The sequence below is a fragment of the Castanea sativa genome, chromosome 9, assembly GCF_040712315.1.
Source record: "Castanea sativa cultivar Marrone di Chiusa Pesio chromosome 9, ASM4071231v1".
Classification (NCBI taxonomy): Eukaryota; Viridiplantae; Streptophyta; class Magnoliopsida; order Fagales; family Fagaceae; genus Castanea; species Castanea sativa.
In genome coordinates this window covers 31,591,065-31,604,482 of record NC_134021.1, presented here as the reverse complement: position 1 = coordinate 31,604,482, position 13,418 = coordinate 31,591,065, and the positions used below count along the sequence as shown (strand labels likewise).

Below are 13,418 nucleotides of genomic sequence, written 5' to 3'. Positions count from 1 at the left end.
CCACCCATCATTAGCTTCACCTCCACCATGGTTAGCTCCACACACTGATTTTCATGTTCGAACTTCCTAGGTTTTTTTCATTATTTTACACCTCTAATGTCTCTACGTCCACGTTCATTAGCTCCCCCACCGGTTCTTAGAATAGGTTCTTTCTAGGGTGGTCATAAAAAACTCAAACTATACAAAAATTTAATATAAAAAATTTGAATATATCAACACCACAAAATGAAATAAAATGAAAAAGAGCCCAAAATAATGATAGAGAAAAGAAATATGGAGAAAGTGAAATAGAGCAATGATACATGTTGCGATTACAAGCCAAGCCACTAAGGAGTAGAGCTCCCGATGTCAACGACGAGACTCATGGCCACAATCTCTCTCTTCATACTGTTTTAGGAAAATGAAATTATGGATTATTTAATTATTTTTATGAAATAGGTTGAACGAGTTATTAATTTGAATGATTAAGGGTTTTAATTTTTTTTAATGAGCTTTTGTTCAAGATTTTGTTCATTTGTTGTTGTTTGGTCTAATATTATTGTTTTGAGCTATTTTTGATGTTATTTGGGCTCATTTTTATTCTAATTTGAACTTTTACTTATGTTTTTGTTTAAGGGCATAAGGATTATATTTGGGGGCCAAGATTATTTTGTAAGTAAAGTTAGAGACACAACAAAATGTCACAAAAATTTCTACATTAGCATACAAAAAATTTTAAATTAGAGATTAAAAAAAAAAATCTATGTGTGAATTGTCATGCTAATCTAGAATATTGTAAAATTGTTATGACATTTTATTGTGTCCTTAGCATTACTCTTACTTTCATTAAATCCAAATTATTGATATTATCAATTCAGGGTGGTCAATATTTTTTTTTAGGGTAGACAAAAAATACTAATTTAAATATAATTATGTTATAAAAATATTTTTTTTGCATAGTATAATTTTTGAAGGGGGGGGGGGGGCAAGTCACAGTAGTTCTGTGACCACCCTGACTTGTAAGTGTAGTCACCTTTGTTTTTTTGCAATGTGGGTTTACCAATCTGGATATTTTGGTACTATGTGGGCTTACTAATCTCTGTTTTTAGGCTAAGTTTGTGGATTTTATTGGGTAGCTTGGATTTCTTGGGAAGTGAGATTATGAAAAAAATTTCATTTTACTGTGAAACAAACACTAAAAAATTCTTTCTCGTTATTTTAGTTATACAATCAAACATTGTAAAATGAAAATATTTTCTAAAATATTTCACTTTGAAACAAACGGAGAGTTAATCTATAGCAACTTATATCTATTTTCTTCACACAAATAATAATAACAATATATGGCATTTTTTATATATATCTTTTATAAATTTTGGTAATTTATTTGGTAAGCCTTATACTCCTCAATGCTTTTGTTTTTGAGGAATGATATTATTATATAATTTATTTATTTATTAAACTGAAATAAATATAAATTATGTCCTCTCCCTCGTGGTATACGAGTTTCTCCCTCCTCTAGGTTGCCTAGGGGTTTAGGGTTTTTTTTTTTTTTTTTTTTTTTTCTAACCGAAATGGCTGATCACATGTACTTTGGCAACGAGGGCAAGTGGATCTTACATAGTAGTGCCATTTTGTTCTTAATCCCCAACTGTAGGCACCTAAACTTCTCTATTTAAGCACGGACAGAGAGAATAAATGCAAAGAATTCCCACTTCCGCTCTCAGCCTGTTTTCTTTAAGAAGATTAATTCCTCATAAAATTTTGCTTCTGTTTAAGGAATCAAACGCCAATACCAACACTAGTCAACACCACAAATCCTGATTTCATTCCAAGTAAAAGAAAAAAGAAAGGTTAATTATCCATTGCAAAAGCTCATTTTTATGCTATCTTATTGGCCTGGATAATTATATAATCAATCTTGAGTCCTACATGGAAGTTACCTTCTAAAGTATTCCCATATGCATGCAGTTATTATTTATTACGATTTTTTTTTTTTTTGCATAATTTATAATTATATCTAAATGGTTGCTTTTATAGAGAAGCCAGGAGAACGGTCACATCCATGCCTTTGATGGAAAATAACTTTCCACATGACATTTGTCTCATAAGTTTTGAAATTTCTTTTCGTTGTTTAAATGCAACTTGTGTACTTATTGACGTATTAGATAAGTATCAATTATCAAAGTTTTGATTATATCTTTGGACGAAAAACAATATCTTTTGAGGCTCTCCTAATATCAAGATTTATATTTTCGAATACTAAAGTTAGTGGATCATCTGGTTTGCTTGTGTTTCTTCAAGAGCAGGCCATGGCACTCTCTTCGTCGACAGTTTTGCCGCATTTCATGCTTTCAGGTTGGACAGCAAACGATTTGGGGTTATCAAAAAAGAAGGGAACTTGTGGGGGTGTCATTTGCTTGCACCGTAACTCATTTGAGCCATGGAAATTGCGTGTACACAGTGCACGAGTGCCAAGCAACCGAGGGCATAGACTCATTGTTGCTGCAAACCCTACAGAGTCTGCTGTAATTCCAAACAAACCATTGATCACAAAAGAGGATCTTGTAGCATATTTTGCCTCTGGATGCAAGCCTAAAACGGAGTGGAGGTATGGTTTTTAGTGTTTTTGATGCCCACCTATGGAAAATTTATCCTTAGGAATGGCTCATAAATCAGCCTCTCTCACATGGGATCATATGCATTATTTTGAAAATTTTGGATAATTAAAAAGTTCTAGCTAGTATCCAAAATAAATATCGTTAATTTATCCAAAATTTAACATTTTCCTTGGCCGCATAACAATTTCAATAATAAATATTGTTAAATCAACACTATTTTAAATTACTTAATAATAGAAACAGAATATTGTGCCTAATTTTAAATACTGAAATTGCATTTTAACGACATTCACATCTAACTCTTCAAAACTTATTAAAGGGCACTATATAGCGTTTTGCATTGTTCAATATTTTAGTCCTCTCTCTCTCTCTCTCTCTCATACAAAGGGTGGTTGATCTAGCTATAGTGTTAGTTATGGAACATATGGCATAGTCTGTGGTGGTTGAATTGACTATGGGAGCATTAAGTGGTCATGTGTGAGAGAAGTGCAACATCAGATGTAAATCCTCTAACAATTTCAATTCTAAATTGATGTGAGAGGGTTGATACCCTCACCTTCTTCATCCTTCTAATCTCTTCTATTTTATTGGCAAATTACTCCAGATGGGAGATGAACAATGGTGAAAAAAAGGTCACCTCAAATATAATCTCTCACAACTCTCATTAATCATTTATCAAAAAAAAATCTCTCATTTGTCATTATTGTATTTCTTTCCCCAATAACTCCATAATCACGAAATTACCACATTTGATGAGATTACTAATTTTGAATGATAGACACACAAAAAAAGGGCTCTATTTATTTGGGATGAAAAGAAAGTGGATAAAACTCTGGGTAAAAAATGGGTATAAAACTTTCGTGCATGGTGAAAACTAAAACATTTTTTTATCCACTTTAATATTTTTCATCATTCCACTTTTTTCGTTCTTCCAATCAAATAGAATTTTATGTCAGTGATAAATCCAAATAAGAACTAGGTAATAACTTATAAACTCAATTATTGTAAAAAAGTATTGTACTAATTATTGCATATGTAGCATTTCTATTCTTTCTTCTTGTTCTCTCTCACTCTGCGACATAACCACCATCACCAGAGCAATCTCCATGCCCTCAGGGGAAGCTATACTCAATCCCTAATTCAATCAATGAGATTATATATCTCAAGATTTGGACATTGACCAAGGCTTAAGACAAAAAGATATAGAACGTGGACTACGATATTTTTTGTTTTGTTTTGTTTTTTTTTTGTTTTTTTTTGGCTGAATAAAAGACTTTATTAAGGTCAATTGGTAAATCTTCAAAAACCTTTATGTTTATGATTAGATTCTATTATCTACTCATAAACACAAAGGCATAATCTACTCATAAACATAAAGGTTTTTAAAGAATATTTAGCAATTGATTATCTACTCATAAACATAAAGGTTTTTAAATATTTGCCAATTAACCTTATAAAACTTTTTCTAGTGGACTGGATGCAATTAATTTTTATTTTTTTGATAAATTACTTTTTAAACCTTAGAGATTTAATTATGATTCATTTAAACCTTATTTTTTTTCCAAATATTCTATTTAAACCTTAAAATTTTGAAAAAGGTCTCATTTGCACCCCGTTTAGTTAGTTGTTTATTTAGACAGACTTTTGACTCATGTCATGACAGCTACCATAATAAAAAAGTCCAAATTGCCCATATATTCATTATCTCATTTAAGGGTGTTCACAGTATGGTGCGATTTTGGGCTATTTTTAGCACTGCATTTTGCGGTGTTTAGCCAAAATTATAATTGCATCGCACCTCATTTTTCCAGTAACATGTGTAGTGTAGTATATAAGATGCAGTTTGAAACTAATATATTTTTCAAATTTTGGGTTTTTCCTATGTAGCCCAAAACTAATTTTCCCTTTATTTTGGGTCAAGTTTTAAACTATAAAGCTAGTTTTCTTTATTTTGGACTAACTTTTCTAATCAACACTTGTTAGCGTTATTATACTATTTTTGTTTTTTAAAAATTAGGATTATTAAACTATTAATAATATATTTAATATTAAAATAATAATAATAAAGAGGGTGCGGTGCGGTGCGATTTTCTTATTATAAAACAACAAACTACACTGCATCATGCAGTGCAGTACATTGTTACCTGTGGTGCAAACATGCAGTACTTCAATTATGCTATTTTAAAGGTGGTTTTAGTACTATTTTTGCCCTTTTTGTGATTTGGTGAACACCCCTAATCTCATTAACTGACCTGGTACCTCACTGTTTTGCGGCCTCTTCCACTCGGTCTCTCGCTTCACTCCCTCAATCCAAGCCAATTATATAAGTTTTCTGAAGATCCGTTTACCCATTGCCTTATGAATTTACCTATATAAAAAAAATAAAATAAATTCTAGCATTGTTGTTGGGTAAACGCAACAAAAAACTTACATAATTGACTTAGACTGTGGGAAGAGGCAACGGCAGAGGAAGCTAAGAGAGGGTGGCGTGGCAGTCATCAATGCGGTGGTGGCTTTGTCAAACCTCAACAATCTCACCTTTTTTCTTTCTTTCTTTCTTTCTTTTCTCTCTTTCTCTTTGCCCTTTATTTCTTTTTCTCTGTCTTTTCTCTTTCATTCGCAACTCTCTCAAGTTTTTTTTTTTTTTTTCATTAAACTTACATAATTCATAATTGGCTTAGACGGATGGAGTGAAGCGAGAGACTGAGGGGAAGAAGATGTGAAACAGTGAGGAACCAAACCAATCTATGAGATAGTGAATATGAAGGCAGTTCAGTCTTTTGATTATTGCAATTGTCACATCATGACTTGCACATTGGTCTAAGTTTCGTCAAAATTAACAGCTAATTAAACGGTAGAGTGCAAAGTGCGGAGAGGTTAATAGATTAAGAAAGTTAACTGTGCATTTTCATAATTTAGGGATAAATATAACATGAAGTATAATTTAAGGGAGTAAAGTATAATTTTTCCTAATTATATTTAAACAATAGAATTTTGGATAAGTATCACTTAAACCTAAGATTTTGTAATAAATTCATTTAAACAAGCCAATCACATGATATTTAATGGTTTTAAATATTTTTTTTAATAGGAAAAATTGTGCTAGAAAATTTAAATGAAACTTTTTTTTTTTTTTATGAACTAAATGAAACAGTTTTTGAAACTTTAAGATTTAAATGAAACATTTTAAAAGCTCAAATTTTAATGAAATATATCTAAAACAGTGAGGTTTAGAAAGTATTTTAACCATTATTGAATGATTTAGAAATGCTAGCTTAATATGGGTACTTACCCAGATGAGCACTATACAGTTCTTTCTCTTTTTTCCCTGAAAATCGTTATACTTAATCCTTGGTTATGATTATTATTCTGGAACTACTTTCTATGTACATTTGTGAATATGAGCTAACTTATATGTGGTCTTAGCAGAATAGGTACAGAGCACGAAAAATTTGGTTTCGAGTTAGGAAGTTTACGTCCAATTAGATATGGACAAATAGCAGAGTTGCTCAATGGCATTGCTGAGAGATTTGGTTGGGATAAAATAATGGAAGGCGACAATGTCATAGGACTCAAACAGGTAAATTGCTTCTTTTTTACTATCTGAGTTTCATTTTAGTTAATACAAAGGATATACTTATACTCACAATTGAAAATGGTTTCTCTCCATGTCAAACATCAACATGCTTTCAAATTCCCCTCCGTGTTTATTGTAAGCCAAATAAAAATTAAAAATCTATGGGTAAATTTTGTTGAATAAAATTTATCATGAGCCAGGGAAAGCAAAAGGTAACATTGGAACCTGGTGGTCAGCTTGAGCTGAGTGGGGCTCCTCTTGAAACTTTGCATCAAACTTGTGCTGAGATTAACTCACACCTCTGTCAGGTAATTAAGTTGTTTCTGAAGCCATAGGCAAACTTGTTGCAATTAATAGTCTAAAGTTTATTTTCATTTAGTTTGGGGCCCATGGGTGATGGGTCATTTTGGCATTAGTGTTTTGGGTGGATTCATTTTCTATTTATTTGATCAAAATATAACCTCTTTTTGAAAAACTTTTTAATTTGTTGGGTAATAAACACCGCCGAGACATTTTGAGCAATTAATTTAACATATAAAGACATATTTAACATAAAAATTCAAAGCTCAATTGGTATGAACTCAACTATGTTGTATTAACCACTTGCTCTTTTAAGTAGCATCCAACGTGAGACTTTACTCACTCATGTATATCCAACAATCTCCTGCTCACATGTGAGTATCTTCCTCTCTTTGGGCTTCAAGCCTTCTTTGTGGGTCATGAACAAGTCCTACTCACTTCCCCCCCCCCCCCCCGGCCTTATTAGTTTTTTCTTTATTAATGTGTCTTTCATGGGCCTCTTGTATGCCAATCATAGGAACCAGTGTCAATCTTGCACGATAATCCATAGAAACCCAACTTGCACTTCCATGTCAATGTGAACCTTGAGCCACATCATGATTTAGCCCATTGGCAATACTTCTTTGTTGGGTCTTTTTTCCAAGATCCTTTGTGTGGGCTTTATGGGCTTACCTTGTGCAAAATACCATACCTACTCCTATAAAAGTGCTCTAAGTACACACATCATATTTCCGCTCCAATTTCAAAGGGGGCCTTAAGAACCTTGTCACCTGCAAAAGGGACTTGTCCCTACTCCATCTGAGAAATGGCTCCAAGTACACACATCATGTCCCCGCTCCAATTGCAAAAGAGACCTTGATAACCTTGTCACCTTTGCTGCATACCACCGTAAACTCATATTCCATTTGTTGGAAGGATAAATATATTCGGGAAATATCTTAAGTAGTTAATATAACATATAAAAGCACATTTGACCCAAAAGGTCTAAGCCCAATGAATATAAGCTTAACTATGTTATATTAACTACTCTATCTTCTTAGAGTATCCAATATAAGATTTCACTCACACTTATATAACCAACATAATAAGCGAAAAATCCGCATATAGAAACTCCTAAACCTAGCCTTGTCCCCTTCTGTTGTATTCATTTTTTGCCTTCTACCCTTTCTCTAAAGCACTTTCTAGTTTTTTTGCATCTACTCGAAGATGAAACTATTTGAAACCTACACTATCTAGTATAGTATCATCCAAGGGTTCTTGTGACATTTTTCTCTCTCTAAAGGTTTGTTTGGGATCTGTTTATTTTGCTAAAACTGAAAAAATTTTAGCTAAAAATACTGTAGATACAGGTAAAAGTTAATTGAAATAGTATAGTGAAACCTATAAATAGTACCAAAAAGTGCAATAGAGTCCATAAATAGTAGCAAAATAAGTTGAATAGTAAAATGAGTTAACTTTTTAATTTAGAGCCAAACACGCACTAAATTAAGAATGATCTCATGCAGCAAGGTACTAAATATAAGAAATTTAGAATACCATTTTTCTTTTTTCTTTTTCTTTTTTCGGTAGTCTTTTATGCTCCCTTCCATATATTGTGGTTGGCTTAGGGAAACCACTTTTCTATCAAGGGTAAAATGCTTAAAAAGTGTCCTAGAGCATTCACATTCAGGTATCTAAAAAAATTCTCATTTTACTATTTAGAAAGTTATTTTATCTGTTTTGCCTATAAATTTCACACTTGTTGAGCTAATAAATTATTATTGATTCTCATATAAGCTAATTACTGACACTACTTTATTATCCACAAATATCATGGCCCCTACTCTCCCTCAACTTAAGTACCTTTTCATGAAGCAAGGTATTCTACCATTCTATATTAGTTCAAAATAAATAAATAAATGGTATTCAATATAATTAGAATAGATATATTTAGCGAGTTTGTCTTTCTCTCTTTAAGTTTAAATACATTTTCATGCAATAAGAATAGTTTTTATAATTCTAGTTTGTCTTTTAAAAATTAAAATACTTGCTTATGCAAAAGAAATCTCTTGATATATTTCATTTCAAAGGTTAAAGCTGTTGCTGGAAAAATGGGGATTGGATTCCTGGCAATAGGTTTCCAGCCCAAATGGGAAGACAAAGACACGCCTTTGTTACCAATGGTATTGTATACTGCTCCTTCCAATAACTCTAATTGGATAAAAGTGTTGTGTTGGCATAAGCATTAATACTACTTTGTTGTACAAGTGAAAACATTACATAAAAATAGGGATTAGTCAAACCAATAATTAAATGGGAACCTCTCACAGTTAAACCACGCCCGTTCATTAGCAAAACTCCACTTACATCTAAATCATAAGTTTTACTTTCAAAGGCTATCAATTTTAGTCTTTCCATGAAATTCCACATTCGCCTAATGCTCTTTACCTTGAGCTTTTTTTTTTTTTTCAAAACAGGACAACCTTCCTCGATTCTTTTTTCTTTTCTTTTTTCTTTTTTAACAGGTAGATAGAGTAGGGGAAGTTTAAAGCATAGGCATAAAACATAACAAAGGATGTCATTATCACTTAATTTTCTTTTTCCCCTTTTTTGGTGGTAAATGAATAAGAATCTTTATTAGGACCTTAATGAATCAGGGGAGGAATTCGATCCTTCTCCTCCTAGACCACTTAACACCTCAGACGTTATAAAGGAATTAGAACACATTTAATTAGGTTAGAGTATAATTTCTCTTTTGTATAAAAAAAAAAAAAAGAAAATACTCCATAGTCCTCTGTTAACCTTATTATTATTATTATTAAATTGAACAATCAATTTTGCTCAGGCAAGATTTGGGATTGCAAGGAAGTTCTTTTCCAAGCGTAGCTCACTTGCACTGGATGTGATGCATAGAACATGTACTGTTCAGGTAAATGAATTTAGTAGTTGTGGTGATAAAGTTCAAAAGCTGGCTAATTTTCGAAATTCAAAAAGGCATTCATTGCATTGATTCGGTGGAAAGACTTTTGTTTCAGATTAAAAATTCTTATTGGAAATTAATATTCACTTGAGCTCACTTTGAAATTGTATAGGTTAATCTGGATTACAGTTCAGAACTTGACATGGTCAGGAAATTTCGGGCTAGTCTTGCTTTGCAGCCTGTAAAGTCTATGGCCTTCATATTTTTTTTCTTGAAAAATTCCGATTTCATTGAATTTAACAACTGTAACAAAATGAAACAGGTAGCAACAGCTCTATTTGCAAACTCACCCTTCACTAAAGAGAAGCCTAATGGTTTCCTCAGCATGAGAAGGTTCTTTTACAGTCTACCATGAAATTATTTTCCTAGCATATCTCAAGATATTTGCTTCCTACTTACTTCTCTCTTGTGTTTTTCTCCATTCAAACAGCCATACTTGGACTGATATTGATGAGAAGCGCACTGGCATGATTCCCTTTGTCTTCAGTGACTCTTTTGGGTTAGTTTATTTTATTGTCACTTGTAGATGATAGCAATCTATATGTTGACAATGACATTGCTTCATTTTGTGAGAAAAATAGATCAATAAGGCTGGTTTGTTTCAACAAAAACTTTTTTTTTTATAATATAAGTCGCTTTCATGTGTTTGGTTGCAACAATTGCAACCATCAAAATTAGTTGGCAAACATTTTTCAAGGTTAGGTACGCATTGAAAATCAATAATATTTTTTTATGATTCTAATATTGATATGAATACAACTTTTATTAATAGCACAATTAATTTAAACATTTTGAAATTTTCTTTATGCAGGTTTGAGCGCTATATTGATTATGCACTTGATGTTCCAATGGTTTGTGCTTATCGGCAAAAGAAGTACATTGATTGCGCTGGAATGTCATTTCGGGTTTTACATCTATTACTTAATATATACTTGAAAGTCTCTAAATTTTTGGGCTGCCTTCTGTAGAGTAAAAAAACTGTAGGATAGATGATATCTTTTCTTATTTAAAAGGATTGAAAACTAAAAGCAAAGAAAAAGGGGGAGCTGCTTATTTTTAATCTGGTCCCGTAATTTTTTGATTTTTTTAAAATTAGAAAAATAGATGGGCAAATGGTTTAAGTAAATGATTTGACAATCTAAAACGTTCAATCTATTAAAAACAATTCAATACAAGTGTATAATTTGATTCTAATATAAGATACTTTGTTTTCTATTAATTTGTATGTCCCTTCTACCGAACACTTACCATAAAGAACTTTTTTTTTTTCCTCTTCCATCCTCCTTGCATTTTCTTTTCTCACTTTTCTATCCTGTTACCAAATAAAGTTAATAATCTATTTAATATATAATTAATAGTGGTCATATCTTAATTAATATGCAGGACTTCATGGCAGGAAAACTTCTTAGTCTTCCAGGTGAATTTCCAACCCTAAATGATTGGGAGAATCATTTGACGACAATATATACAGAGGTTTGTTACTTGTGTGGACAATACCCATTTTTTGTAATCTTTTGTTTTTAGGTGTTGCCGTCGAATTTGGAACTATTGCACCATGCAATTACCCCTTAATGTGAAAGAGAAAAGTTTAAAAGGTAAAAGGTAAAAAAGTACATGTGAAAAGGAAAATAGTTAAAAGAATTTTATGGGAAAAAAAAAAGGAACTATTAATTAACTTTCGATCTCTGCCTTTACAAAACAATTTCACGGGGGCTATTGCATTAGGTCTCGAACTGTTTGTGCTTATACTAATATTATTATCAAACTATCCTTCATGATTTACTAGTGCATAATAATATATGTCATACCTTACTTGTTCAGGTCAGATTAAAGAGATATTTGGAAATGAGGGGTGCTGATGCAGGACCTTTGACAATGTTGAGTGCTTTACCGGCATTTTGGGTAATAGTCTCTTTGTTTTATTTATAAATAGTCGGTCTTTTCTTAAATGATTCAAAAGTACATAATTATATGAAATAAGCATCACTTTGCTAAGATATTAATTAGAAACAGTATAGAACTTAAACATTTGACTTGAGGACCAAGGATATGAAACTAGTAATTGAGAGATTTTCAACATGGTTAAGTGATTTCAAGATAATATTATGACCGTCAGTTGTGGAGTCATGTCCATGCTACAGCTTAGATACCATATAACAAGTTAGAGAGAGCTGCATTCATCCAAAAAAAAGTTAGAAAGAGCTGCAACTTATCTTTGATCATTTCCATAAAATTCCCCATATGTCATTCGACTTACATATACTTAGAGACAATTAAGGGTATGTTTGGATACCGCTTATTTTGCTGAAACTGAAAAATTATTGCTAAAAATATTGTAAATAAAAGTAAAAGTTAGTTGAAATAGTACCGTGGGACCCATGAATAATAGCAAAAATAAGCTGAATAATGAAATAATTTTAATTTTTAATCCTAACCTAAATGCACACTTAATCATCAAATGATGTGTGCCCACTTAATTTGGATAACTAATATCCCAACAACTTTCTAATTTTAGATATTTGTTAAATTTCAGGTAGGTTTATTGTATGATGAGGTTTCACTACAAAATGTTCTAGAAATGATATCTGACTGGACCTCGGAAGAAAGACAGATGTTAAGGGATAAGGTAATGCAAGTACTATAAAATATTCTTTATTTTGTAGATATTCTTTTATTTTGTCTTATTTTGCATTTTGCATGAGTAATTAGCATGCAAATAATACAAAACTTATAAAAGAATGTGTGATTGGCATTTTGAAAGAAGAAATGATTTCGAGCGCTCAAGGATGAGAGAGAGATGTTCTTTAAATGAGAAGGAAGAGAGTGAGACTGAGAGAAGATGGAATTTGTAGCTGGGATTTTGACTCAACAATTTGAGCCAAAAAGTTTGGTGAAAATTTTGAATTTCCCCTTCTAATTTTGCTAAACCATAAAAAAATTACTAACAGTAGAATTTAGAATGCCGACAAATCCCAAATTTTAGAAAAAAAGGCATAGCGTTCAAACAAAAAATAACAGTGGTATACTGTATACATGTATACTTTTGGCATGTTGATATAATTTGGTTTTGTATTGTAAATATTTAGTGTTCTACTGTTGTGAAGACTGTAAAGACAGAACCAAATATGAGTGGTTAATGGTTATAGTCTTGGAAAATTTAACCTCTTTCATGAATTTAGTTATATAAAAAGGCATCAACTGTTATTTTTCACATCTCAACAAACGTGATATTTTCGTATGTAACGGGCAGTGTTTGAAGATTATCAAAGTAGCATAACTTTGACAAGGTTAGCCTCTGGTTACGTTTCATACTTCTAACAATCACATCATAGTGAAACCATCATTTATAACTTGGATACACTGATACACATGATGCTTTATATTCTCTACTTAATTGTTTATTTACGGGAAAAAAAAATGCATTAGTTTTATTACATCTTTCTATGGAACTGAGATGACAATTCTAAATTAAACTTTTATTTCATAGGTTCCTAAGACTGGTCTAAACACACCATTTCAAGGAGGCTTGCTAAAGGATGTAGCTGAAAGTGTGATAAAGTGGGCGAAGGTAATTTAGGCAAAATATTATTAGTGTCGTTATTGCCTTAGCTATCTTCTAAGACACATACGTATTCTTCTGTAGGATGGCTTGGAAAGGAGAAGCCTCGAGGAATCAGTGTACTTGAATGAGCTAGCAGAGATTGTTGCAACAGGTAAATAATTTGTAAGGAATGTGTGTATTCTTTCTTGGCTTCACAATACGCAATACATGCAGGATATGATTTTAACTATTGCAGGTGTGACACCAGCTGAGAAGCTTTTGCAGATGTATAATGAACAGTGGGGACATAATGTGGATCATGTCTTTGAGGAGCTACGCTATTGAGTTAAACTAGATTCTTATGGCAGTTCACTAATGCCCTTTGTTGTGTTTTGTTGTGTTGTTGGCCTTAACTACTTCTCATAACTGGTTATAAATAGG

At 32.0% G+C, this 13,418-nt stretch overlaps 1 protein-coding gene across 1 annotated transcript; it reads left to right on the top strand.

Annotated features, from left to right (window-relative positions):
* The first annotated feature begins 2,293 nt into the window (after positions 1–2,293).
* Positions 2,294–13,322, top strand: LOC142611138 (glutamate--cysteine ligase, chloroplastic-like). Its single transcript, XM_075783178.1, has 15 exons — positions 2,294–2,590; positions 6,030–6,180; positions 6,378–6,485; positions 8,547–8,639; positions 9,302–9,385; positions 9,549–9,617; positions 9,699–9,769; positions 9,867–9,935; positions 10,248–10,341; positions 10,820–10,909; positions 11,258–11,338; positions 11,970–12,062; positions 12,924–13,004; positions 13,080–13,149; positions 13,234–13,322. The coding sequence occupies exons 1-15, from the start codon at positions 2,328–2,330 to the stop codon at positions 13,320–13,322; spliced, it is 1,506 nt and encodes a 501-aa protein (XP_075639293.1). The 5' UTR covers positions 2,294–2,327.
* The last annotated feature ends 96 nt before the right edge of the window (positions 13,323–13,418 follow it).

Coding starts and splice junctions, on each gene's coding strand:
- LOC142611138 (XM_075783178.1), top strand. CDS start 2,328: ATGCTTTCAGGTTGGACAGCAAACGATTTGGGGTTATCAAAAAAGAAG. Junction 9,936..10,247: donor GTCTTCAGTGACTCTTTTGG/GTTAGTTTATTT, acceptor TTCTTTATGCAG/GTTTGAGCGCTATATTGATT. Junction 12,063..12,923: donor GACAGATGTTAAGGGATAAG/GTAATGCAAGTA, acceptor TTTATTTCATAG/GTTCCTAAGACTGGTCTAAA.